Consider the following 26,660-nt stretch of genomic DNA (forward strand, 5'->3'; position numbering starts at 1 on the left):
GAATTACAACAGTCCAAATTATTTACCGACTGTCGGTAAAATGATATTGCTAAGTAAGAGGTTAGTGTTGCCTGCAAAACATCAAAAACACACTTGTGTCTTTCTCAAGTTTAATAAATATAATAAATATCACTCAATATCAACTTTTGAATTAAGTTGGATAAAAACGTATTACAGTCTAAGACAACATTGTATTGCTGGATGATACATATATACTGATTTATTGACATGTAAAAAATAGAATTACATTGAATTTTTGTGAAGACGTAATTTTATCTACCTAGTATTTTGTAATTTGCTAATTATGGAAGAAGTTCTTCAACAATTGGGAATTGGGATTCGATCTGTAAATGATCCCTTCTTCGATGATTCCTATAAAGTTTGTAAAGTATTTCAAAGGAAAGGTATCACAATTGACGATGAGGAGGAATTGTGTCATGAAGTGTGAGTATATTTTCCTACAAAATATAATAAACATCATTTATTTTTTCCTACAAATATTGTAAATATTTTAAAACTTATTAGGCTTAAAATTATATACTCCTCTCTTTAAAGAATACTATAAAGTAATCAAGATTTTCATAGAATATCAAAATTATTTGAATTTAATTTTTTTTAAATAGTAGTAGAGTACGTATGTTTATATATGTATATTTTATTTAGAATAAAATAATAATGTCAATATCTTATTTCAGTGTCAGAGAGTTTCCATGTTATGTCCCAGGATGCCAGGCTACTTTCCAAACTTTATTTGATTATGAAATACATTATAATAGTTCTCATCGATATACTTGTACAGAGTGTAAAGTATCTAGACCAAGTCCAAGATTGTTGGAAATTCATATTCAAGAGACACACGATGCCTTCTTTAAGATTTTGTCTGAAAAGCAAGCCATGGTATGTATATTTATCTTTCAATTTAAATTTTTTGTAATAGTTTTGTTATAAATGTATTTTTAATGTAAATATTTTTGTTTAGTATCAATGTTATGATTCTGAATGCAACATAAAGTTTAATGATCCAGTGGAAAGAAGGGAACATTGCATAAAAATACATAAGTTTCCAAAGAAATATCGGTTTGACAACATGCAACACTATACCAAGGAAGACGAATCAAAAAGAATGGAAATTGATGATGTTGATGATAAAATTAAGAAAAAACCTAGTAAAATATTCTTAAAAAATCAGAAAAGCAAAATGTTTCCAAAAGGTACTACCAATGTAGTCTGCGGAAATAATGTTAGTTTACAAACAATTCCAAATACTAATATCAAAACTAAAATAACAACACCATTAGTTTTTATTCCTAGGCAAGTACAAAAATCGTTTTCAAAAGTACTTACAAATAATCAAAATAGAGAAAAAAATGTTCTTGAGTCAGAAGTTATGACAGAACTTGCAGATTCATTACCTGATTGACATTTTGTGTACAAAATCTGTTTAATTTCATTGACAAAACATTTTAAGAGACTTATCCTTTTCTAGGAATGTATAAATTTTATTGAGATAAATAAATGGTATTCTATACATGAAAAGTTGACAGAAAAAGAGTATATATCATATAATAAGTATATATATATATATCATACATATATATTTTTTCAAACATACTTAACAATAATTTTATATATTTATATGTATATATTTACATTATACACAATATATATGTATATGTATATATATATATATATTCATATATACATATACATATTATATGCATGTATATGTTACATATTCATTGTATAGTATATAATATATAACATGCAGTAATAAATAATATGTAGTATACATGTAGTGCATATATATACGTTTTCGTGCAGATTGTATATTTATGATTGTACATATACTTTTATATACATATATGTATAAATTATATATATATATATATATATATATATATATATATATAAACATACACAAATACATACAATATAACATACTAGATGCATTAACTATATATATGCTCTACATATATACTAATGTTCCGAATAATCGGTCGATATCGGATGTCAGACCAGATCAGATCATTGCTTATTATCATATACAAACACATTCGAAATATTACTTTCAAATAAGATTATATGTCATCAAATGATTTATATTATAACCTTCTTGTTGTAACAGATAATATGATCTTGTTAACTGACTCTTCAGCATTGCGTTCTCTTCTTGGAGAAAGGTTGCCCAGATAGCAAGCTCGTCTTCTTTGGCCCTTCGAGCATCTCTAGAACGCTTCGCTGCTTCGTTATTTTTCCTTCTTCTCTCATAATAAGCGGCGGTCTTTTCATCAGCAGTGCTAGTAGGTTCTCCCGGACTTCTGATTGTTCGACGCATTTTAGGATTTGGTAAGTTAATTTTTTTAACAGACTCGAGCATCTTCGCCCGGAATTGCAAGTAATTCTTTTTCGACTCATGATTAAGCATAGGGTCGACTATTTCTCTCGATCTATTTATAAGTAAAGTATCGTTCGCATATGCTTTGAAAGGTCTTGCTGTCTTCTTTATCGCATCAAACGCTGCTGGGAACATTGCGATTTGAGCCGACGGCTCAGGCATAAAGTTTAGCAGATTTTTGGAGGTTTCATCATTTGTCTGCAAAGATGTGCTCACGTATGATGTAGATGTCGATGTGATTGTTGATGTCGTTGTTGGAATCGTTATGGTCTGGTTGTTTAGATGCATAGATAAATGCGGCGGAGACAAAGTTGGAACCTCCATTGTTACGGTCGAAGATGGAACAAGTTGTTGTAAACTTTCGTTAATTTTACCGCCAATGCTGTTGTATGATTCGCACTTCTCGGTCATTTGCATCAATGATTTCAGCTCAGAGGATGACAACAGCATGCTGTTCGCAAAAGAACTCTGTTTTTCCACATCTGATAAACTTGAATGTTGATGTTGCTTGTTCGTATCTGCAGGCGAGCTTTGAGATAAACAGGCTGTTGTATTCGTGCTAGTTGTTACAGGTGACACGGGGTTTTTGCATGACAAGTCTAGAACCTTAGGATAATTCAGAAATTCAGATTCTCTTTCTGAATCTAAATTGGCCTTCGTACGATAAGATAAATCCCAAGTCTGAGAATCGTTCGTGTTCTTTTGCTCCATCGTTTATGGTGTTTTGTATTGTTATCTGCAATAAAATATAATTCATTAATTAATATTTAACTATTAAAAATTTATTAATTAATTATAATTGATTATTAATATTTTACAAATGAGAAAAATGTTGAAAATTTAAGAGTTGTATGCAAAAAATCCTTAAGATATATTATACTGTCAGTTACAACATTCTGAATTATGAGTTTAATTGTAAAGCTTATATCAAATTCTTTTCGACGAAATTTTAATTAATTTGAAAATATTTTATAAATCCTGATTATCATATAACATACACACACGCACATTCACAACATGAACTTTTCTACAATTCAGATTCAAGAATATTTTATAATAAAATTACTTTTTTCTTTTTATATAAAGGTAATATAAAGTTAATGTTATGTAACATCTGTGTAATAATTAATATAAAACAGTTCTATCATTAATTATTCATATCTGATTTCTAATGAAAAAAAATAACTTTGCACTACGAGAAAACCTCGATACACAATGTGAGATCTACAATGTAATGTTTATATGTAATAATTTATGCAATATCCGATTACTCGAAATTGATGCTTATTCAAGGAATTGATATATACATGCATTAATAACGATAATAGTGAGTGCTTTTGTATGCATTTTACAAATTATCTTTTAATACTTTTTCAAGCGACTGATCAGTAATTGAAAGTTTCCTGACAATATTTTATCGATAAAAATATGTAACGAAAGTTATTAATGCGCATACCTTAGATACGAATTCTTAAATACGAATGCTTTAACACTCATTAAATAACGTTTTCTAAGAAAATGCATCATATCTAAATATTTTATGTACTACGACTATCGACAAAAAGATAAAGTAAGTGGAAAGTAGATATATTCTTACATCTCACGAATAAAGTATTAAAAATAAGAATAAATGTATATGGGTGTGTGTATGTTAAATAAATTCATATATTAGATAATTTTTATGATGATTAAATTTAAATGCAATGCGCTGAATTTTATAAATTCAAAATTAAATAAAATAATATCTTGTACATGAATGAATTTAATCCTTCTATCAGCTTAATACAAAATATAACACATTTTAGTTATGATAAAATAATCTATAATAAGATAAATTATTGACAAACAATTATAAATTGTGTGCGAAATATAAGATTATTTTCAATTTCTTTAACCGAGTTTTGTACATATGTATATGGCAAATTCTACGCGGAAAATTATTTAAACTTAAAAATTATTTACTAAAAAATTGTTTAAACTTCTCTAACTACAATCATATTTATTATGAAGAAGCGACTCGCAAAAATTCTTTTCTTGCCAAATATCTCGAAATAAATTAATTTTATCATATATCACAATTCGCATTCGACAGTATGAATTAATAAAATATACCGAAATTTTCTTCCGATTCTGTAAAATAAATACACGTAGATATCTGCATTTGCCTTAAATTTCCAACAAAAATAGACATTTTATAATAATTAATCAATATTTATAGTTATTTATATTAATCTACGATCCAAAGGAAGACTCATCGTAAGAATAAAGCGCAAACATAATATTTAATATCCAATGGAATTCCTTTCCATCGCAATTCGTTTATATATAAATAAGCATCAATCTGCTTACCTAATAATTCAATCTTACTCCAAGGTTACACGAACTGATAACACAACACTATCGACGACTCGATATTTTCCTATTATTTTATCCTTAAATCGCGATCGCGGATGAAAATACGTGTAGGAATAAAAGTATTGTGCCTTTTTGACATCCGTATCGTGTTCACTACGCGACACTCCGTATTCGTCTAATCTTAGGGATGAAGCGGTCAGCTTATATATAGTACCCTTAAGGCCCCACATAAGAACCCTTAGGATAGGGCATGGTGGGGAAACTGTGCTACCTGTTGGCTACAGTCCCGAAATCGGCACGTGTCTGTCGTCGATATTTTTAAAGTGTCACAAACTAGGAACCACGCCCCAAACCACGTCCAAAAGTCTCCTACTTTTTGTACAACTTCGCTGACTCAAATTACATTTTTATTATTATTATTTTTTTTACTAAATATATACTACGAAATATAATAAATATTTCTATTTTGAAATGTTAAATGGCTGGAATATACGTCGTGTATTTATCTTCTCCTTTCGTCGGAGACACAATAGCTATAATACTATGTGTCGTATCGACGTATATACAATGAAATAATGATCAATAATAGACTGAGAATTATCGATGTTATATTTTGTAATCGAGGAGAGATTCTCTGATGCAATTAGTTTATCAAAATTGATTAAAGTGACAATTAAGACACGTTACTGATTAAGAATCAAGAAAAAAAGAATGAAACAAAAATCCATGATTCGTGATATCCACATTAAATACGATGTAATATCTCTCTGGATTCTTACGAATTATAAATTCTTATTTCTTTATTCATATATAATATATATAAATCTAGACTGGTTTTTTCAGTATATGAGTATTAAAGAGAAATTTAAAACATTAATACGGTAATGTTTAATACATAAATATTATTGACTAATGATTAAGATGATTTAAATCTCTTTCCCTATTATAAACAGCATTGCGACTATAAATAACGATATTTTCATTTTGGATAACTTAATGTCATTATTGAGCTATCCGTGGAAATTAAAAATTATATAGAAAATTAATTAATTTTTCTGTAGCACTTCTAGAAATCTATTTATAGAAACACAAATATATTTCCACATTTCTTTCGGTAATTAAAAATTTGAACGAGAAATGTTTGTCTTTCAAATTTAACATTACCTCTCGTAAGAATTGTCACGAATATTTTAAGCTGATATCGATATACCTTTTTTATATTATGTCTTTTCTTTTTCGATTTTTCATTATTGTGGATTAGATTTTTTTAACGACTTGGAATTATTGAGAAATGCTATACTACACTTGTTATGTGATTATGTGTAGAGTGAGAAAACGAGAAGCAATGGCATTTTTATTCTGTATAAAACTGAGTGCGAATTAAAGAATGACTTTAAAATAGCGGAGAAATTCAACTTCGATGATTTCAGAATAAAGGGATTTTATTCGCATATTGGAATAAATTTAAATAGAGTATTTACACAGATAAGAGAAAAAAATATTGTAGCACATCCGTATCGAAACTTTCCTTCTATTTTCAATCACATTGTTTTATGAATTAATTGGTTTATAGATTTGAAAGCATATTGATATGTTTAATGTATTTAGGAATTGAATGAGTACTAAATAAACAGGTTTTTATATAGAGGCTCTTCAAAAAAAGGCATTTAGATGAAACTATAAATCAGTAGTTTTAAAAGAAAATTATTTAATAGTTTAAAGGATCAAGATTGAATAAATAAGATTGAAAAGATCGAAAAATTTCTTAATTAACTGACGGAAGTACTGTCAAAGGATTTATTTTCTTAGAATTTGCATAGAAGCAGAACCATTATCGTTCATCATTGTATGTCTCATGCCGCGATTCTTACAAAGAGTCCGCATGAGAACTAGAAGAACGACAAATTTCAAGAGAAAGGGTGGAAAGTCACATAACTTAAAGGCAAAGAGTTTAAGTCATTCTATATATTATTTACAACCATGCTCATAAATTTGTAAATACAAAGCTTCTTTATGCAAAATGTCACTCAAAAAATGCAAATGTCACTCAGTTGAAAGTCGTTCGACAATTTATCCATTAAATTTCTTTAGCCTTGCCATTACTTTAGTAATATTAAAATAAAGAGTTTACCTTGTGTATAAAAATTACTTTCATTAATTTTAATAACTTTTATTATATTGCATGTTCTATAATTTAGAACCAAATAACATGATTGACGTAAATAATCTATAGAATGGTTTAAACTCTTTGCCCTTAAATTATGTGACTTTTCTTTTGAAAAGTCTGTCTTCTTTCTATTTCTTTTCAAGAATCGGTAATATAGAACGGCATAGAAACAATGATTAATGATATAACAGTTCTGTGCTCCTTATATATGCAAATTCTAATTCCGTAAAAAATAAAAGATTGAAATGCGCTTTACTTATATCCCTAAAAATGTATCTGATTTTAAAACATTTGAAAAAAAAATAATCGCAATTTTATCTCGTGAAAATCGATCGTTCATATTTTTTTCAATTATCCATTAATGTTTCATCCCTGATTCGCGGTAAAAATACTTGTGGGCTTGTATTAAAATAAAAATGAAAATCGTCGGAAGGAGAATACGCTTGAATTGCGATTCACACGATTCACTTTACGCCTTATTATGTCGGCGTCTCGTGATCACGCCAAATTTAGTCATCTCCTCCAGGCCTAGTTAAAGCGTTTTGTCATTCATAGAAAAGCACTCCGATGCTCAATTCACAAGGTACCGCCTCCGTTCCCATGTATACAAATTTTCGCTGCTCTTTTGGCTGCATAACCCATATTTTCTATGGTGTCCACGAACGGCGACCGTAACCCGTTATTTTCCGAAGTTTCCCGCGACGATCCCGATGACAGATGAATGCATCTCGCTATTTGCATCTGCCGCACACTCACACAAACGCACGTGACGATATCCTTTCGTAACGGTATACCGGATGGACGCTTTTCCGAAATACCTGAATTTGCGAGATTGTCCACGAGCAGCCAGATGTCCCGTTAACCTGGATCATCCACTGTCAAAATTACGGAACGCAAACCTTTTTTGAGAAAAAAGATTATTAACAACCCAAACAACATAACGTCTAAAATCGAAACATGTAAGATGTCTTAAAGATATCTTATTAACGTCTTAAAGACATTTTAAATGATGGCTAGAAAAGACATCTTGATGACTTCTTTAAGACGTGTTGTGTCCCGATTGTAGACGTTTTGTTGTCTGGGAAATATAAAAATCAACGTATAACGTGGATCGGCTCTCTCGCTTGTAAATTTATGTAGACAGAATGTATAATATAATATACACAATATGTCGTATTGTTGCCACACAAATTCTAAGACGTCGTAAGATAGCTGCGTGCTCTCATCACGCAATGTTTACGTGATTTCTTGTTTATTTCTCGACCGTGTAATCGTGATCAACGTAATCGTGATCGATTTAATTCTGGCTTCATTATTTACTTTGTAATTAGTCTAATGACTAGTATGACGATTTACGTAAATTATCAAACTGAATTAAGCGGTGATAAAAATATTACGTTATTTTTACGTGCAACCAAACTTTCCTTCAACAATTAAAATTATATATATATAATAACAGAATCCATTTCTTTCGCATCAATTTATATTTAGAGGATTTAAAAATACAAATTTCTAATACAATTTCTAATCATATCAGATTGATAAACCATCATTATAAAATCATTATGAGATAACCGACGCGACAATGGCTATTTTTATTTAATGATAAAATCTGTTGTGTAACTTATATTTACAAAAAATTATTATAACAAAAGATTATTCTTATAAATGTATGCTTAGAGAAATTCGAAAAAAGTTAGATATAATTTTCAAAAAGACAATTTATTTAAAAAAATATTATTTGAAAAATTGTTAAAACAAACCTCAAGATAACAAATATTAGAGTCATAAATTATATCTTTCTCTAAATCAGTTTAGATCATATGGCTTTAATCTCCAAAATCATATCAAATATTATCTCTGGAGAATTATATATAATATAAAATAATTATTGCTATTCAAAATAGTTAGATGTTATCGAATATTGTACATAATATCCATGATGTTATAAATGAGGCAAATATTTTTCGAAAAGCCGAAAATGGAAAAAGATGTAATAAAAGGAGAAAATAAACGAAAAAAGGTTAAAATAAACGAGAACAATGAGTCAAAAATACGAAATGCAAACATAAACGGAGATACAATCGAACTTAATGCTTCAAGGCTAAAAGAATCGTTAATTTTATTTGTAGTCTACTGTATATTATGTACTGAACAAATCTATTCAGATTTTCTTCTTTAAAACTCTATCTCTTTGACGGCATTTAATGAATACTCGAAATAAACTGAACGGAAGTCTTATACCATTTTGCGATATTCGCAATTTTCTGTTCAGTTTCTGTACCCCATCTATTTACGAACGTTGTAAGGGATGCTTTGAGACATCCTGTAAAATGGATGTTTATATTAAATTTATTTTATATTAAAAAAGAATATGAAAAATGTGATTTTCTTATAATGTGTTTAAATATTTAAAATATATAAAATAGAATCTAAAAAAAAATAAATTGTGAACTCGTCACATTTTTTCCTTTTTATTATATAAGAAAAATATACGTATCGTACTTATTAAAATATTAGCAAAATTTTAGAGATTGTTTCTTTCTGAATGGATGTGCTACAAAATTTATTATTAATATTCGCTTTTTGATATATGCATTTCATTTTCACACTTTTGATTTTTATGTGACGATGCAATGTAAAATTATTATTACTACTGTAATTAGGGAAATTTTTTTTTAAAATCAAGGTTGAATAGAGGCTGAAAATATTTTGTATTTTTTTTTAATATTAACTATATTTATTACTAAATTAGTAGGTCTTCTTTTTTTTAATCCTTCGAAGCTTGACGTGTTTGAGACGTATTTAAGTTGATCTTTTATTAATTTATCTAACACCAAAACTGGTTAGTCTTAAAAAAAAAAAAAAAAAAAGGGGGGGAAAAAGAACATTATGGCCGTATGTGACGGTAATATGGGATGTAGGAATCTCCCTAAGAAGAACACGCCCAACACTCTTCAGGGGTAATTATTTTTCAATTTATCTTGTAAACTGACCACCAAAGTCGTCATATTTTTTCTAAGGTTGTGCATGTTTATATTCATTTTTGACAGAAAGTTTCTCTCATTTTACATAGGATACTCTATTTCCTCAAAATAACATGGAAAAAAATTAAATTCTCAAAGATTATTTGTGTATCTGGAAAAATTAAGCTATTTTCATTAAATTTTATACACATATAAATTTTTTTACAAAATTTAAGTAGATATCCTATTTATGATGTTATTCGATAAATCATTTCGCATTTAATTTGTATCGCGAATAGATTTTGTATTTCTTGACTAAACATCTCTTTGCATTCAGCTGGATCTCTTCGATATTTATTGTGTATGTATGTGTAAATATCGAAGGGTTACACTTGATTTAAATTGTGGAAATATTATGTAATATTTATGAAATATCACAAAATATATAAAGAATATATCTATGTTGAAGACTTGTTTCTTAAAGTTTAAAAAGTAATATAAAAATTTTTATAATTATCAAATAACTATCTTGCAAATTAATTTTTAAAAAATTAGATTAAATTTGATTTTATCTAAATACTAAATCAATAACAAAAATCAAAATCTTTTCATGAAATTAGATATTAATCAACAATAAGATTATTAAGAATATTAAATCCGGCTCTTTTAATATAAAACACGATATACACTTTCTTCTTCTCGGCCACAGAGCCAAACGCGATGTTATTGCAAAAATTAAGTAAGAAAATTAAGGAATCTGAAATTTTGTATCCTGTGATTGGGGACTTTACAGGGGAAGTTAAAAGAGGAACAAGGAGAATTCTTGAGATCCCAACCACAGGATATAAATTTTCAGATTCCTTAATTTTCTTACTTAATTTTCGCAATAGCATCGCGTTTGGCTCTGTGGCCGAGAAGAAAGAAGTGTATATCATGTTAGATATTAATCATATTAATTCTATTTTCATAAATATTTCTATATAAGAGTCAAATTAAATTACTCGCCAGTGTTGATAATTTTTCGAATGGAATAATTTTATTAGAATTTATGTAAAATAATGACATGTGGCTGAGCATATGTATAAAATAAAATACTCATAATGTAGAAAGAGTAGCAGTGTGCGTCAAACTGAACAAATGTAGGAGCAGAGATGCACGGTGTAAGGTTACTAAGCTGAACGGCAAAGAGTTGAACCTTTATTCAATATGTATTTGAGAAACCTTTGAGAGTACCAGTCATTTGAAAACTCAAATACTGTAAACTTTCTTTCGGCATCATTGTTGAATCAGTTCGACGCGACAATTGTGTCACAAGATACTTTGTGGGCGTCTGTTTTTGAAATGTTTGAAACAGAAATTCCAGTTTCGTTTCTCATGTGCCAAATGTGTAAAAATACTCTTGCAGGATTTTCGATTTAGGCTAAATTAAAATCTGATCAATCAGATCGATTAATTCACGGCGTGGAACGGTTCAACTGATTAACTCGAGTTGTCGATGAAAAGAGAACTAAAACAATTATATCTTTGTATGTTATAAACAATATCTTTGCGTGTTATATGACTATATAAATAAAAATAAATACATAATATATATATTTTTCTAATACATAAAATTATATTCGATAAAATAATGTTAAAGTGAGTATTCCTATTCTTTGTACATTAATTACCATAATTATCATACCGTTTAGGCTGAAAACTATTATCTATTATATAGACTTTCATTCTTAATGTTCTTGCTCATTAGGGATTAGAAAGACTACGCAATTAATGACGTTAGCGCTTGCCTAAAATATTCTATAATATATATACTATTTTTATTCTATATTGTTGTTTGAGTTTTTGATCGATACCACATTAAGACAATTCTAATTTAGACTTACTATCTGTTAAAATAAAAATATAATAAAATATAAAAATAAAATAAAAAATTAATAAAATATAAAACAAACACATTTAAAGTGATATACACTAATCGATATTTTAAATATATTATGATACTAGAAGTGTCAAAGGATTTTTGAATTACAAGTCTAGATCATATTCCTGAAATTTCAAGAATATGTATATGTAATGCATTTTTCCTCATAAACAGATTTTATCAGACAAAGTAGAATAATATTATGATTATCACGAATCAATTTGCATGGAATAAAAATTAATTTAATTAATCTAATTATACTATATAAAGAAGAACGCATATACATATTCTTCTATAAAGCTTGGGCTTCTCTCAAGTGTTTTGCCTGATTATAATAAATTAATTTAAATTCAAATACTTAATTAAAAAGTAAAATGTTTAATATTTAAATAATTAATAAATATTTTCACCGCGTACATTCCTTTATTTATTCCGGCGTAACAATTAGCTTTTTTGAGTTATTACTTGATTTTCGTGAAAACTGTGTTTTTAATAATTAGTGCTAATGTTTTTAATACTACTGTGTCAAAACTGCTTCGAAGAATAGTTTAAAAACAAAGATAAAAAACGTTAAAAAAATTATAATTTTACAATATATATAAACTTATTTCTCAAAAAAATTATTATCCACAAACTCAATCAACTTGTGAATAATTAACGATGACGTCAGCTGTATTTCTCACAAAATAGGGAGATGTTATACGGAAATTTATAATAGAACATTATGGCGTACGCACGCTTCGTGGCGCTTCGTAGTATCATTATCCCTTGGGATAACTGGAGCCCTATTCTATAACAGGTTCTCATTCATACACATGCACACATACCACATTTAATCAAAAACATGCTAATAAAAAAATAAATATAAACAGAGAAGTCGGAAATATATATTTTAAATAATCTCAGCACTCGATGACAAGAGCTACATTTATAATACAACAATTATTATGCTCACCTTAGTTTAACGAACACGTAAATTTGATTGCACGATTAAAACAGAAAAATATATAAAGTAATATGTAAGTAAAAAATGCATTAAGAGTAACGACTTTCTTACTGTTATATCCATGCAAGAAAATTGATGTAAGATTCTATGCAAGAGGTTTTCTTTGTCGCCGAAGGGTTCCAATTCAGGTTGAGAGCCGGACTTCCCAAAATGTCGGAATATTGGTCAGCATGTCATATGGTCAATAGAGAGTGGCTACGTGGGCGAAGCTGGAGATTGCAGGCTGCAGATGCATAAAGTTCGACCGTAATAATGAGAAAGAGGAGGCTGTGGCACAACCCTTTTCCCACTATGACATCTCGATGTGTATTGTCCGTTAAGCCGTATGGCCTCAGGTAACGGTGAACGCAGGGTGCGGATTCGGACGGCACAAATCCAAAACTGTGTCAAAGGACCGCAATTTGCTAAGGGCTATCTCGGGACCGTGACAAAAATCACTTTCCAATCGCGTTCGCGTAGGCAACTTTGATCGATTATGCGATATATGTATTAGAATAACGTCAACTGTAACAACCTCAACAATATCTTCAACGCTCGTTAAAAAACTATATAGCAGATTCTTTAAATTTATCGTATAAACTTATTTATTTTTCGTATTGTTCCTTTAAAAAAAATTAATCAATTTCACGATAGTTATTAGGTAACTTATAAAGAATAAAATGACTTTTAAATGCTCAATAATAAGATTTTTTCTATTGAAAAAACGCTTCGGAAAAATTGAGAGAATTATCGAAAACGTTACGATTATTTCATGATGTAATCGATATTAAAAATATCTCTGTATTCGTTTCGAAATATTATTGTGTAAATTGCAGAAATTTTTGAATTATAAAATTATTATAAAGTTAATAAAGAATACCACTCCCTCAAACATTTTAAGAAGCATTTATTATTTTTATATACGTATTGTAAATATTATACGTATTTTTACATACGTATTGTAAATATTATACGTATTTTTACATACGTATTGTAAATATTATACATAATTAATATAGAAGTATACATAATAATGTGGTACATTTGATGGTTTTTTCTGATGATAGAAATTATGTTTGATACCAACAGATGAAATTTGATAACAACTAATTAGAATTATAAATTACGTTTCACGCTTAGCTACATGCGGCAAGTCGTACTTTCCGCGAACGCATTTTATTTTGACACCAGGTACATCACGCAATCGACCAACCCTGCAGAGTACTATATTATGCTCTTGTAGATTGTGACCGATTCCTGAAATAATTTAATTCACCTAAACTTTCCAACAAAATGAATTACGAGACTCCAAACTTCAAAATATCCCTGCCGGGACCACTTGTCGCAATAAATTCTAAATCTTACCAGGAACATACGCCGTCATTTCCCTGTCGTTCGATAATCGAACAATGACGCATTTCCGATTTGCGGAATTAGGTTTTTTCGGTTTCTTGACGATGGCTTTCAAGACAACACCTTTCATAAATGGCGCGCCATCGAAAGGATTCTTCGAAGGTTTAGGTTTCTTATATGGCCCATTTCTTCTGATCATTTGCCTCAATGTGGACCCTAATCTGATCTGTTCTAATCCTGAATCAATATAAATAATTCATGCAATTATTCTTTGTAATTGCGCAAAAAATAATTTGAATAAAGGATAAAAAAATAAAATTATCTTGCAAGCCTAATTAAATTCGTGTGATTATTAATGAAGAAATTTTTCATACGATGTTTAGTCGCACTTATTAGAAAATTATTCAAAAATACTTATCAATGTATATTATGATTGATTTATAATCGCGATAAAAGAGATAACTTGTACAATTTTAGAATTTTCATTTAAGAACGTTATCGAAATATCATTTTCCTTTAATAACGTCAAAGTCATTATATTACCGATACCACTAGATTACATTTTTCTTTTGTAATTTATGAAAAGCTTTCTAGAAAAGCAAGAATTATTTCGTTAACAACTCTTCAAAGAAACCGAAAATGTTTCACAAATAGGTTTGAAAAGTTGTGATCCTATAGGCAAATGTGCAAAATGAATGCTTAACATATGTGAAAAAAAGAATCTGTTTTACGTGCTAAAGCCTGTTTATTTAAGCAATGTGTTAAAGAGCTAAAGAAAAGCCGCAATCAAAAAGAAATCTCTTTTATGAAAGGCTTTTTCTTTTAATATGTTATTTTTGCCTTTGTTCTTGAAAAAATAATACATATAGGAAAAGATAAAAGTGTCAAAAGTATTTTATTCGTAAAATAAATATTATTTCAAAATATTTAATAATAAAATTTATTCGTAAATTTCATAATTTTGAATAAGAAAAATAATTATAAATACAGTTTACAGTACCTATAAATTAACCCATGTGATTTTATTTCAAAAAATTTATTTAATTTTTAAAATAGGGATATTCTGAAATTTTATTAAAATCTCAAATCTCATATATAGCAGATCCGGTTCTAATATTTAATTATAATTTATATAAATTATTCTACTTATTTTATATCTCTTTAACTTTATCATTAAATCGATTTAAACACCAGTATTTCTACTATTAATATACTTGATGGAATAAACTTTGACAAATCGCGAAAAAAGATGTCGCAATTTGGGAACTCGATTTTATTTGAAACGAAGACTTTATTTGAACAAAGTCGTTCCAGAAGGACATTCGTTACGAGATGATGATTCTTTGACATTAAAATGTTGAAGATGACATGACAATTTCTCCATGCGACTGAACTACGTGATGTTCCGCAGGGGTCCTGAGAAACCATACCATTGTTGTTCATTTCGAGATTCGGCTGACCATCGCGTCGGCTCACGACAGATGTCCAAAGCCGGACATTGACTAATCCGACCTAAGTTAGGGTTAACTAAACTAGAAACGCTATTATGCAGGAAAGGCAAACCCCTTTTTCCGAAGATGAATGCGTAAGATTACATTGCGAAAATATGCGACGTCGCTGTTGCGCCTTTGTTGCATAGTTGCAAGACTTTCCTTCCCTTTCCTCTTTTCTTTCTACGACTTTTCTAGACTAGAAGACTCTTTTCTATTGTTACGAGCTTACGATTGAGAAAATAGTTATGCGTAACAATTGGAAAATTTCAAAATACTTGTCTAATATTACATCATATGTTGAAAATTTATAATTAAAAGTAAATTATATATATGTAATATTTGTTTTTGTAAATTATTAATTATATTTCATACTCGAGATTTTTTCAGCTAAGTATTTGAAAAAGTCGTAATCTTTAAATAAACCGATATATGTATAAAACATTGTAATCTAAACTTTAGATGGGAAAAATATATAGAAATCTATATGTAATATATGAAATAACTCAATCTCTCGTGATCAATCAGATGGCAAATGGACAGAAAATATAAAAAATACATAGATATTTATAACAATTAAATACAAATAAAACTATTTTATTTTGCATTATTAAATTGACGAAATGTCCAATTTTGATAAGGCGTCGTTTGCAAACGTTCTCATAAGTGTTTCTCATGAATGGTCATGGGGATCCAGCCCTTTGTGGGGACGCGAGAAAAGCGGAAAAGGGAAAAACACGCGAGAAGCGTACCCCTGATCCCAGTGACAACTGGTCAACCGCAAATGGACACGTCACCCCCTCAATTCCCAACGATTTTCGTTGGTCCCAGGGCACCGTCTTTACGCTGTCCGAGCCCTTTCTTGCGAATGGGATCCTTTTCTGCGTTTTGAGATCTCTGTAGGGATCAAAGAGTGAAAGCTGCGCGTATTTTCGCAGCAGAATAATATGCGATGGGAAATTTAGCCGACTTCCTCCCAAATGTCGAACACTTCTTTCGCGCTTGCCGGATCCAAGAAGATCGCAGAGATGTGTATCTTGCGAGACCGTCTATAGATGATCTTTTCCAGGACCATTTCGCAGTTACGAGAGAGGAATGCTCTTGACATTTTATACGAAATATATTGTGATTTCACATATTTCAATAAACGAATTATTAGAATATCGATCTGCTTTTTGTGTCTCGATTTGTATTTCACTTTTTGAATTTCAAGAATTTATTTTACTCTTTGATTTTTAACTTTAATTTTACATACTTTTGTATGTATAATTTTATACAGTATGTTATTTTCATTAAATAAACAAAATTTCAAAGTTGTATGTTATTAATAGCCCTAATTAAAAACAATTTTAATAGATTTTTCTTATATAGATTTTTTGCAAATGATTATATTAAAAGCAACAATATAAAATAGTTCAAAATAATTTAATAAAAATAATAAGTAATAAGTAAAATTATGTAAATGTGTTTCAAAAAAAGCTGCAGCAAAATATTTATAAATAAGGACATAAGTATATGCGTAAACTAAGCGTTCTGTGTTCATGAGACAAAATTGGTAACAGACTGTTTAAGATTAATTTCCAAAAATATTTTTTCTTTGTCCCATATTTATAGTCATAACTTTTATTATTTTTTTCAATATGAAACTTGCAAATTATGTAAGCGACAAACCAATGAGAAATCGCTGTCATAATATATTATTCATCAGCATCCAAATCAGATACGAATATTGATCTATATATAAATGCTGATGTTTCGAAATGTTATTCAGAATGGAAAAATATCAATTCTTTGTTATAAATGTGGAAAATTATTATTATTATATATAATATTCGCGCGTGTATGCATATAAAAATTTAAACATTTTATTACCTTGCAATGCTGTGTTCACACATGTTCTCGCGGCATTTAGTATGTTTCCTGTTAATACCAAGGACAAGATGTCAGTTCGTTATTAGATATTAAATTGATATTATACAGGATTACCTTGACTATAATTATTCCCGTAGAATTTCGCCAAACTCGACGAGCTACCTGGAATAAAACATAATTATATTATATTTTTATGATAAGATAACATCACAAATAAACATGTAATTAGATACATATTCTTCATGTACGTTTCAATGGATAACGTATTTTATATATATATTAAGTTAATATTTAATAAATAATAAATCAATGAACTGTATAAATAAGTTTCGTTATTAAGACAATTATTTTCAGTCTTTTTTTACTAAATGTTAGAGGTTATATTCGAGGTTAGGAAATTAAGAAAGTGTGTGTATATTTAAATTATAACCACGCAGTGATTTCAGTACCTTGGGTAGAACTTGCTATGCAAGCTCTTGCTATGTTCATTACACTTCTGCTCAGGATATTCATAATTAACGTTTAATTAATACACCTTCCTTACAACACTCAACCTTACATCTCACATGCTCACATCAATGCTAAACTAGACGTCTAGCAGTGACAAAAAGAACTATTACGTAAATATATAAAACAGAAATTCTATTTACCGACTGCAAGTAACTGAAATATACATGAATAATTTTGTGCAACTTTTTAAAAAATTTTTCTCTTTTAAATATTTATATCTGTTTTATTTGCGCGAAAATACTTTATACATATACTTATTTTAAATCTTGATACTACATTTTTTGACATAAAAAAGTCATGTATTTTTAATTAATGTATACATTAATTGCCTTATTTAAAAGAAAGTAGTATGTATCCAGGAAAAAACTCGTATATATATGTAATCATATACATATATATTATAATTATATATAGAATATGTCTTCATATATATTTTTCTTATTTCCTATATATATTGCTTCCTCATAGAGAAAGCTTTGTTTAGTCTTTACTTGTTTATAAGAAAAATAATAAAAAAATAATTGATAAATATTACGAATAATTTATAACTTTTTTATGAAAAGTAAAATTTGCGCAATTAAATTATACAATATATTCTATATTTTATACATATATACTTATAAAATACAATCTTAAACTTGATTTTCTAGAAAAATAATACAAAAATTATTCTTCTAATAAAATTTCAAACAAAATTTATAACGTTATCGTTACAGTGTTACGGTTACAAAGAAAATATATTTATAATTACTTATCAATTCTGACATAGGTACATTTTGCCCATACATAAAAAAAGAGCGGCATATTATCGCGTTAATAATAATGAGACTAACATCACAATGTCTCCATCGCCCGAGAAACGCCGTAGAGAAAGGCATTCCAAAAGTTATTAAAAAGTGGAGAGTTTATTGAGAAGTCGCATTGATGTACAAAGCTTAGCAAAGAAAATAATATGGTTGGAAAAGGGTTGTAAGATCGAAAAAAGATTCATATCGGCATCGATTAACATTGCTCATATCTTCACCACCCGTGACGGTAACCGGTATTAAGACCAGCGGCATGTCCCAATCCTGCATCATATCCGTATCCCGCGTTATATCCGTGTCCTGCTGCTGTGTTGTATCTGAGTCCTGCTGCATTATATCCGAGTCCTGCTGCATTATATCCGAGTCCTGCTGCATTGTATCCGTGTCCTGCTGCATTGTATCCGTGTCCTGCTTGATTGTACCCGAGTCCAGCCGCGCCGTATCCTAGTCTTGTTGCAGCGTAACCGAGTCCTCCCTGGTTGTAACCTGGTCCACCGTGTCCGAAGGCACCGTATCCCGAGCCGCGGGAATAATCGATACGATGCGACGAATATGCGGGCGCGTTATAGTTATGGGAATAAGCAGGTGCAGAGACACCATGATCTAGAGAAGCGCCGCCGATATAGCTCTGCTGTCCGTAGCCTAAAATTAAAGTGTGAGATTAACATATTATTAGATTAAAATCAAATAAATCAAATAATATCCTTTTGTATACATTATTCTACATATAAAAATTTATATTACTTTGTTGTAAATGATTTATATTATATTTTCTGAATTATTATACATATAAGAGTGTTATTTTATTTTTAACAAAAATCTACGTAATACAGTTTCTTGAAAAAAATATAAGAAAAAATAAATATAACAAGTATACAAAGTGATAAAGTGATTAACAAAATTTCACTATTCATTATTGTAACGACAAGTTTTCCCGCAGGGAAATATAGTTGTTACATCATCACACGGAAAAAAAATTTAAAGATCACTACCTGCTGCTAAAGAATTCCCACGAAGTCCAGAACCTCCAAAGCCTTGACTTAAACCCAGAGTGCCCCTTTTGTCCCGTTTCTTCACCTGTGTCTCCTCGCCAAAAATAGGCATTGTCAGACCGAGAATGGTTAATAGAAGCTGTAAGAGATTTGTCTCACATAATTATTGCAGAACTCTAAATATTTGTACAACCTTTCCCTAATCTTTCTTACCCAATAGACATTCAGTAGAATACAAAAGTAAGAATGTAGAAGAAATTCTTTTTAAATTGTTGCGTATCAGTTACAACATCATATTTTGAATAAAAACTAAATATGAGATATAAATAATAATTCATGATATATAAAACTTGATTTTAGAGAATATTCGTAATAAAATTTTTCAAGTTACAAATCATTTATCATCAAAATTAATAACATAATCTGCATCGAGAACTGAGATGTCTGTGATTCTATTCGTGACAAAATACAAATTACTTTTTTGCAGATATATATATATATATATATATATATATATATAATCTATACAAAACTCTACGCGCGAATATAACATACCATATCCGGTGTTGCTCAAAGAAATATCAAAATTACTCACTATAGCATTCATGATGACAATGATACGGCGATGCAGGGATCACTATTGAAACTGTTACGGACCCGACGAGACGCATCCCCTTTTATACCTTGGATGGAGTCTTTTCTCGCAGCATTGCATCTTACCGAGACGAATTATAAGCCTGTAGATATATCATATATCTACGCAGATAGAATATGCACACCTAGATAGATAGAAACATAGTAGTTAGCGATAGTAAAGTTAAGAAGGTAGAGGTACGCGTGGCTAATACGCCTTTCTAAAATCATTTTTCTACAGCATACTCGTCACGAAAATTCTTTGTTAAACCGCGAGATCGACGTCGATGGTGGGAATTAAAAGTCGATCGATCAGTCACTCGAAGGAGAATCGGCGTCATTGTTCTTCCATAAAATATCTAAGTTAACGCATAATCTAAAGACGACGTTAAAATTACGTCCTCTTCGAATCTCTTGGAGTGTATTAACTCTTTTATTGTGTCATTTAACTTCATTTTTTTCGTTGCTATATAACTAAAAGTCTTGGATTCATGAAATACTCATTGCCTAGTCATTTTTTGTCTACATTATGAATAAAATTATAATTTGGGACAGAGAGAATTTCAGAATGATTTAATCTTCATGCATGAAGAATATACAACATCATGCGCGATGTTTCTCTTTCTCTTCAGTATATCTATACTGCATATACTTATAAAGATGTATCCTACAAGTATATAGTTTTCTCGACCTAAATACGCGACAATGCAAGACCCATTCTGATCTACTTATGTGATACAACGACATGCATTTTCCGCGTATCTTAAATTTCATCCAGGATGAAACTTTTACTGTCGCATATATGGCTCTGCCTTTTTACTTTTAATAAAATCTAAATTTAAGAATAATCTTTCAATGAAATCTTAATTCAAATATTAAAATGCAAGGCAATAAATGCTTTTTTTCAAACTAAACGGTGAAGTAAAGAGTCAAGTGCTTAACACGGTGTTGTATATCATTGTCTGATGTAAGCGCGTTATCTCTTCATGTTAGCTCGACGCGTGCACGGAATAATCACCGTTTTACAAATGGATAGCCATGAACTCGATTCGACAACAGGTTGTTATTAAATTAGCAGAAAAATCCAAAAGGATCGTTAATCATGGGAAAGAGGGCACGAGGTAGACCCTCGAGCCTTCGAAAGGGCCCTTGAGGCCGATGAAGCCTTACGTCAGCACGCGATCGATAGGTTTAATGATATGTCGGTGCACGTCACACGATAAAGCATGTCATATCGCTAATTTTCTGCGGGGGAAGAGGAGAAAGGTGCTAATCATGCGCGCATCAAAGGTCATGCGCGAACTGGCTGTTGCGCAAATCGAACGCAATGAGAGGGTTGCACCGACACACCCCACATCCACAAATCGAGAGGATATGTTGACAGATACCGGATGTAGATACTAGTCAGTTTTCTACACCTTTTGCCGCGTCATATACAAGGTGTCCGGTAACTAACGGACCAATGATTAAGGGCGGATTCTCTGGCCAATTTGAAGACGATTTTTCCTTAGCAAAAATGTAGAGAAGTCAATAATTTTCGAGTTATAAGCAATTGAAAAAAATGGGTTTTTTGAAAACTAAACGTTTTGGAGTTAAAAGTCTAACATAATTATATTCTTCAGTTAATTTCAGGTAGAGTTTATTATAATAAAATTTTAATTTGAGGCTTAGTTATAAAAATACATAATGACAAATATTGGAAAGTTGTAAAAAATGATGACCCTTTTCGATATTTTCGCTGAGGAAAAATCGTTCCCAAATTGACCAAAGAATCCATTTGTAATCGTTGATCCGTTAGTTACCGGACACCCTGTATATGTATCATTTTTCTATTTTTTTCTGACTTCCCTATAAGCGCATGATATTATTTAATATTTAAGCAATATTCTAAACATATTTTTAGAATATTTAATATTCTAAGAATACGCCTAGAATATTAAATAATATCATGCGCTTATAGGGTTTGTTCTTGAACTTTAACGCGCTCGACCTAAGCAATTTACAGTTTTTCGATTATAAGAATAAGGACGAAACGCCTTGCATTTAATATAAAAAAAATAATTAAAGAAATAGTTCTTACTGGAAAATCGTACAAGTTCTATATACAACAAACAAATAATAATACATTTTTTTTAAGTCCAATGGTAACATATTCTAATAGTATTTATATATATAGTGTTGTATAATTGAAAATTCTTTTTTAATTTTTTAAAAAATTTAATAATTAATGGCAACCTAATCAAAATTTGTATTTTTTATCTTTATTATTAGTTCGTTGATTTCGTTTACAATAATAATTATCTATATGTGATACATTTTTCTTTTATGAAACATTCTTTCAGTTTATCAATATTTTATTCAACATTTTTGGGAAATAATAATAATTCTTTTTCAGATCATAAATTATCTTTAATGCTATTTATTTGAAAACATATAATATAAATATAATTAAATGCTTATTTTTTATTATTCAAAATTCATAAAAAACAAAGTAAAAGCTATAATAAAACAAAGTGAAAAAATGTTTATTAATTTTTAACATTTATAAACATAATTTTATGAGTATCCGCAGGATTTTTCCCAGGAGGAAGCATAATTAAAATTTTATTTCTTATTTTTTATTCTTTCTTAATTTTCAAACGTTTATTTATTTTTCGTTATTTTTTAAATAGATTTGTTTATATAAGCCTAACATATATGTTATTTCTGGAATATTATAATATATAAAAATCTTTTAATACATACATATATATATCAAATGTCGATAATGAAGATTAGCAACATATCATGTAATGGTAATATAAAATTTTGCGGAAATTAATCAATAGATGGCAATAATCATTTTCTAAGCTTGTTGCGCTTGTTGTTACTACATAACCTTAATGTTTGTCCGAAGTGTATTATTATTTGATGTAATAACTGTCTTAACTAAGAAGTGAAATAACTATTATAGCTATTAGTTTTCTATGATAGATACTGTCATTTTATAAATAATTGATTTTTTCATGAAAATTATATTTAGTATACATTTTGATCTATACATAACCTGTTAACATCAAGAGGAATCTCTTTCCTTAGTGAGTTTTATTTATATTTGATTTGAAAAGTCTCCTTTGACGACTATACATTTTATTTATGTAAAATAATTCTGATAAAAAAAATTGAAGCGTTACTTTTCTTGTTCCTGGCAAAATTTATTAATTTCTGATAACAGTGACAACATTAGATATTTTTTGGTATCCATTAATATTTTAATAAAAAAAAAAACAGAATATTATTAATTGTATTGTTATATTTAATTATTTTTTTAACAGGACTGATTAATAACTAATTGTATAATAATTGGCAACTACATAACAATCCATAAAAATGATTACGTTAACAACTTCCAAACACATTCTATCTTTAACACCTGATGTACAAAGTGTATGCCAAAGATTTATTAAAAAACGTAGCATGAAGGCTGAAAGGATAAAAAAATTAATGAAAGAATATAAATCAGTATTTGGTGAATTAATTGAAACAAATGCTGAAAAGAAAAAAAGGCTAAAATTAGAAAAGAAAGGAAAGATTTCACAGCAAAAACCAAGTACAACAGATGCAGAATTATCATGGATTATGAAAAATTCTGGCAATAATTTGAAAAAGATTAATTCATCCACCAAGCCACAGAATAAACTAGTAGATTCTGATAAGAAAATATTTGAGGCAAAATTTAGCAATGTCAAAATTAAAAGTCCAAACAATCAGACCATAAAACATAGTTTTCAATATTCCAAATCTAATCTAGTTTTGCAAAAAGTTGAACATAAAATTACTAACCCATCATGTAATTTGTCTACAATTACATCAGATAATAATAGTGATGAAAATAATTTTGCAGTAAATATTTCAAAATACATCTGTGATCAAAATACATCTATAAAGAAGAACATTCATAATAATGCCTCGTTGTCCAATCGAAATTTACCTAGCACTGAAAATACGATTGCAAAGTATGACGTATCTTCTAATTCTCAAAAATTGCCTGACATTATTATAAAAAATTTGCCATTTTTTTCAATTATGGGCGATAAAAAAAAATCTTCCACGCAGTTAACAGAAATATTATCTATATCTGGACAAAATGATCCTGAAATAATAAAATTTCCCAGTGTAACTAAGATTCTTACACAAACTATGCCCCTAGAATCAAAATTGGCTTTAGAAGCATGGAAGGAAAAAATGATTAAAAAGCTTGGGCAAGAAGGATTCGAAATACATCAGAAAGGTATTAAATTATTCTGCGAGAAATTTTACTAAACTTAATAAGAGATCAGTTTAATTAATATTAATTTTTTTCCTACAACGCACACAGCATTGTTGGAGGATGGAGCATCTCTACATTCGTGTATAGCGCAGAGTTTGTTAGGGAAAGAATATGAAATTCCTGTGAGAATCGAACCGGTTTTTAAAAGCGTCCAACACGTTTTAAAAGATGTGCATCATGTAAAGGCGATTGAAACACACGTAGTTCACAACAAGTTGCGTTACAAAGGCGTAGTCGATTGTATAGCTTCTTATAGGTAAAACAGGCACTTTGCCAAGGAAATTCTGTTTCAAAATACGCGCAACAGAGAACGCTGCTTGTTCTCTCTCTTTCTCTTTCTTTGATATAAATTCTACATTTTATAATTTCAAAAATATATATTATAAAAATAGCATTCGTTTCTTATTAATCATCTTTCATCACTTAATAGATCATGTCTACTAAATCATTTACTATGTCTGTAATATTCACAGATCACTTCTTTTCATTTTCTAAATTCATATTTTAGTGGAGATTTGTTGCGTAATATTTTGTAGGATATTTTTAAATTATATCGATTATCTATAGATTCTTCAAGTGATAAGATTTAAAATTGTTCTGTCATTTACACCTTTAATAGTCCTTCCACATATTAAATATATATTAAAATATACGTATATATACAAATTCGTAGGGGTGAAAACTATCTAATTGACTGGAAGAAATCGGATAAGAAGAAATTGAATTTGAAAGCAACGTATGACGCGCCTGTACAAATCGCTGCGTATATTGGAGCTATCAATGCTTCTAATCAATATCCCTTTGTGGTAAATATCCTACTGCTAAAAATCTAATTCGCTACTTTCGAATCGTCATTATTTTTGCTATAATTTATCAGATACCTCGTAAAATCTATTGTCTAAAAAAAGTACGATTCGACAAAACATTTATCTCTTAAAACGATTATTGGATTTATCGTTGAGAAATATTGTAGCGTCGCAATTAATTCTCACGCGTCACATAATTAGATCGATCATATCTGCTTTTGATTCTTCAGATAAAACACGGATTGCTCGTGATTGCTTACACGTGCGGCTCACCAGCGACGATATACGAGGTGTGCGACAATACGTTGCAACAATACTGGACAGCGTGGTTGCGCCGGCTGCAGGAATATTATGTCGAAACAACGAGCAACGATGACAACAAGAGCAGTAGCCAATAAAACGCTAATGTACCGACACGCCACGTATATTCATTAAAACTTCCCCACACAGAGCCAATTAAATCCTTATCCGTCAGCCACAGGTAACTCCCGGTAGGAGAAGTTTTTAATTCTATCCCTTGCGCGTCAGAAGTTGCAATAATCTATAGTCTTCGGGGAGTAGTTGGGAAAGTCCTCTCCGAGGAAACCTGGAGGAACAGCGGGAGGAAAACCGCGTCGATACGGCGACTCATTAAGCTTTGCGGTGGGCTCGGCATTTATGATTTATGAGAATCCCACGCGCATTTTCCAGACGCTTGAAATAATGATTATTATGAAAATATACGAGCTGTTATCAAGAGATGTATTACGATATTATCTGATTAATAAATATATATATTTCGGCCATCATTAAAAAAGAGTATTACTTAAAATTACAATTTTTTAATTATATTTTTCTAAAGTTTTTAAAAAATTTTAAAATTGATGAAAAATTATATTTTTCGATCAAATTCGAAAAATCTTAAAACAAGTAGAGCAAAAATACTATTCTTTTATTTTACTTCAAAAATTAGCAGTTCTATGTATTATTCTCTATATATTACTTTTTATATTATTTTACGAGAAGTGTCCCACAGTCATCGACTTTGATTTCAAATCTCAATCCTGATTCAATATCGTTTTTTTTTTAATCAAGATTATACGACCCGAAAAAGACCTTTG

General features: G+C 29.5%; 5 protein-coding genes across 10 annotated transcripts in view; 2 read left to right on the top strand and 3 right to left on the bottom strand.

Annotated features, from left to right (window-relative positions):
- Positions 1–43: 43 nt before the first annotated feature.
- On the top strand, positions 44–1,547 carry l(2)k10201 (zinc finger protein 511 lethal (2) k10201). Its single transcript, XM_029315079.2, has 3 exons — positions 44–444; positions 696–897; positions 980–1,547. The coding sequence occupies exons 1-3, from the start codon at positions 305–307 to the stop codon at positions 1,418–1,420; spliced, it is 783 nt and encodes a 260-aa protein (XP_029170912.1). The 5' UTR covers positions 44–304; the 3' UTR covers positions 1,421–1,547.
- Positions 268–17,552, bottom strand: gt (transcription factor giant). 3 transcript variants are annotated; one of them, XM_085480836.1, is made up of 2 exons: positions 17,505–17,552; positions 268–3,131 (listed from the first exon to the last, which is right to left on the bottom strand). In XM_085480836.1, the coding sequence occupies exon 2, from the start codon at positions 3,104–3,106 to the stop codon at positions 2,069–2,071; it is 1,038 nt and encodes a 345-aa protein (XP_085336962.1). In that variant the 5' UTR covers positions 3,107–3,131; positions 17,505–17,552; the 3' UTR covers positions 268–2,068. The 3 variants fall into 3 exon arrangements, with proteins under 3 accessions (XP_085336962.1, XP_029170702.2, XP_085336963.1); XM_029314869.2 differs by lacking the exon at positions 17,505–17,552 and adding an exon at positions 4,745–4,944; XM_085480837.1 differs by lacking the exon at positions 17,505–17,552 and adding an exon at positions 4,879–4,917.
- On the bottom strand, positions 13,680–18,091 carry tko (30S ribosomal protein S12 technical knockout). Its single transcript, XM_029314830.2, has 5 exons — positions 17,954–18,091; positions 17,619–17,666; positions 17,505–17,552; positions 14,155–14,379; positions 13,680–14,046 (listed from the first exon to the last, which is right to left on the bottom strand). The coding sequence occupies exons 1-5, from the start codon at positions 18,015–18,017 to the stop codon at positions 13,913–13,915; spliced, it is 519 nt and encodes a 172-aa protein (XP_029170663.1). The 5' UTR covers positions 18,018–18,091; the 3' UTR covers positions 13,680–13,912.
- Positions 18,092–18,591: 500 nt separating this feature from the next.
- The window catches only part of LOC114940351 (uncharacterized), a 75,115-nt gene continuing 67,046 nt past the window's right edge, over positions 18,592–26,660 (bottom strand). For all 4 annotated transcript variants that reach the window (XM_029314988.2, XM_029314987.2, XM_085480839.1 and 1 more), the window contains exons 3-5: positions 20,408–20,591; positions 19,813–19,951; positions 18,592–19,462 (exon numbers count right to left, since the gene is read on the bottom strand). In XM_029314988.2, coding sequence (XP_029170821.1) covers positions 19,035–19,462; positions 19,813–19,951; positions 20,408–20,419 — 579 coding nt within the window. In that variant the 5' untranslated portion in view covers positions 20,420–20,591 and the 3' untranslated portion in view covers positions 18,592–19,034. The remainder of the gene's footprint in view (positions 19,463–19,812; positions 19,952–20,407; positions 20,592–26,660) is intronic.
- LOC114940349 (uncharacterized) lies at positions 23,311–25,976 on the top strand. The gene is made up of 5 exons (XM_029314983.2): positions 23,311–23,522; positions 23,760–24,715; positions 24,803–25,010; positions 25,428–25,560; positions 25,791–25,976. Exons 2-5 carry the CDS (start codon positions 23,815–23,817, stop codon positions 25,956–25,958), a joined length of 1,410 nt encoding a protein of 469 aa, XP_029170816.2. The 5' UTR covers positions 23,311–23,522; positions 23,760–23,814; the 3' UTR covers positions 25,959–25,976.

Source organism: Nylanderia fulva, unplaced genomic scaffold (genome assembly GCF_048542155.1).
Source record: "Nylanderia fulva isolate GAGA-0341 unplaced genomic scaffold, ASM4854215v1 Scaffold16, whole genome shotgun sequence".
NCBI classification, from domain to species: domain Eukaryota; kingdom Metazoa; phylum Arthropoda; class Insecta; order Hymenoptera; family Formicidae; genus Nylanderia; species Nylanderia fulva.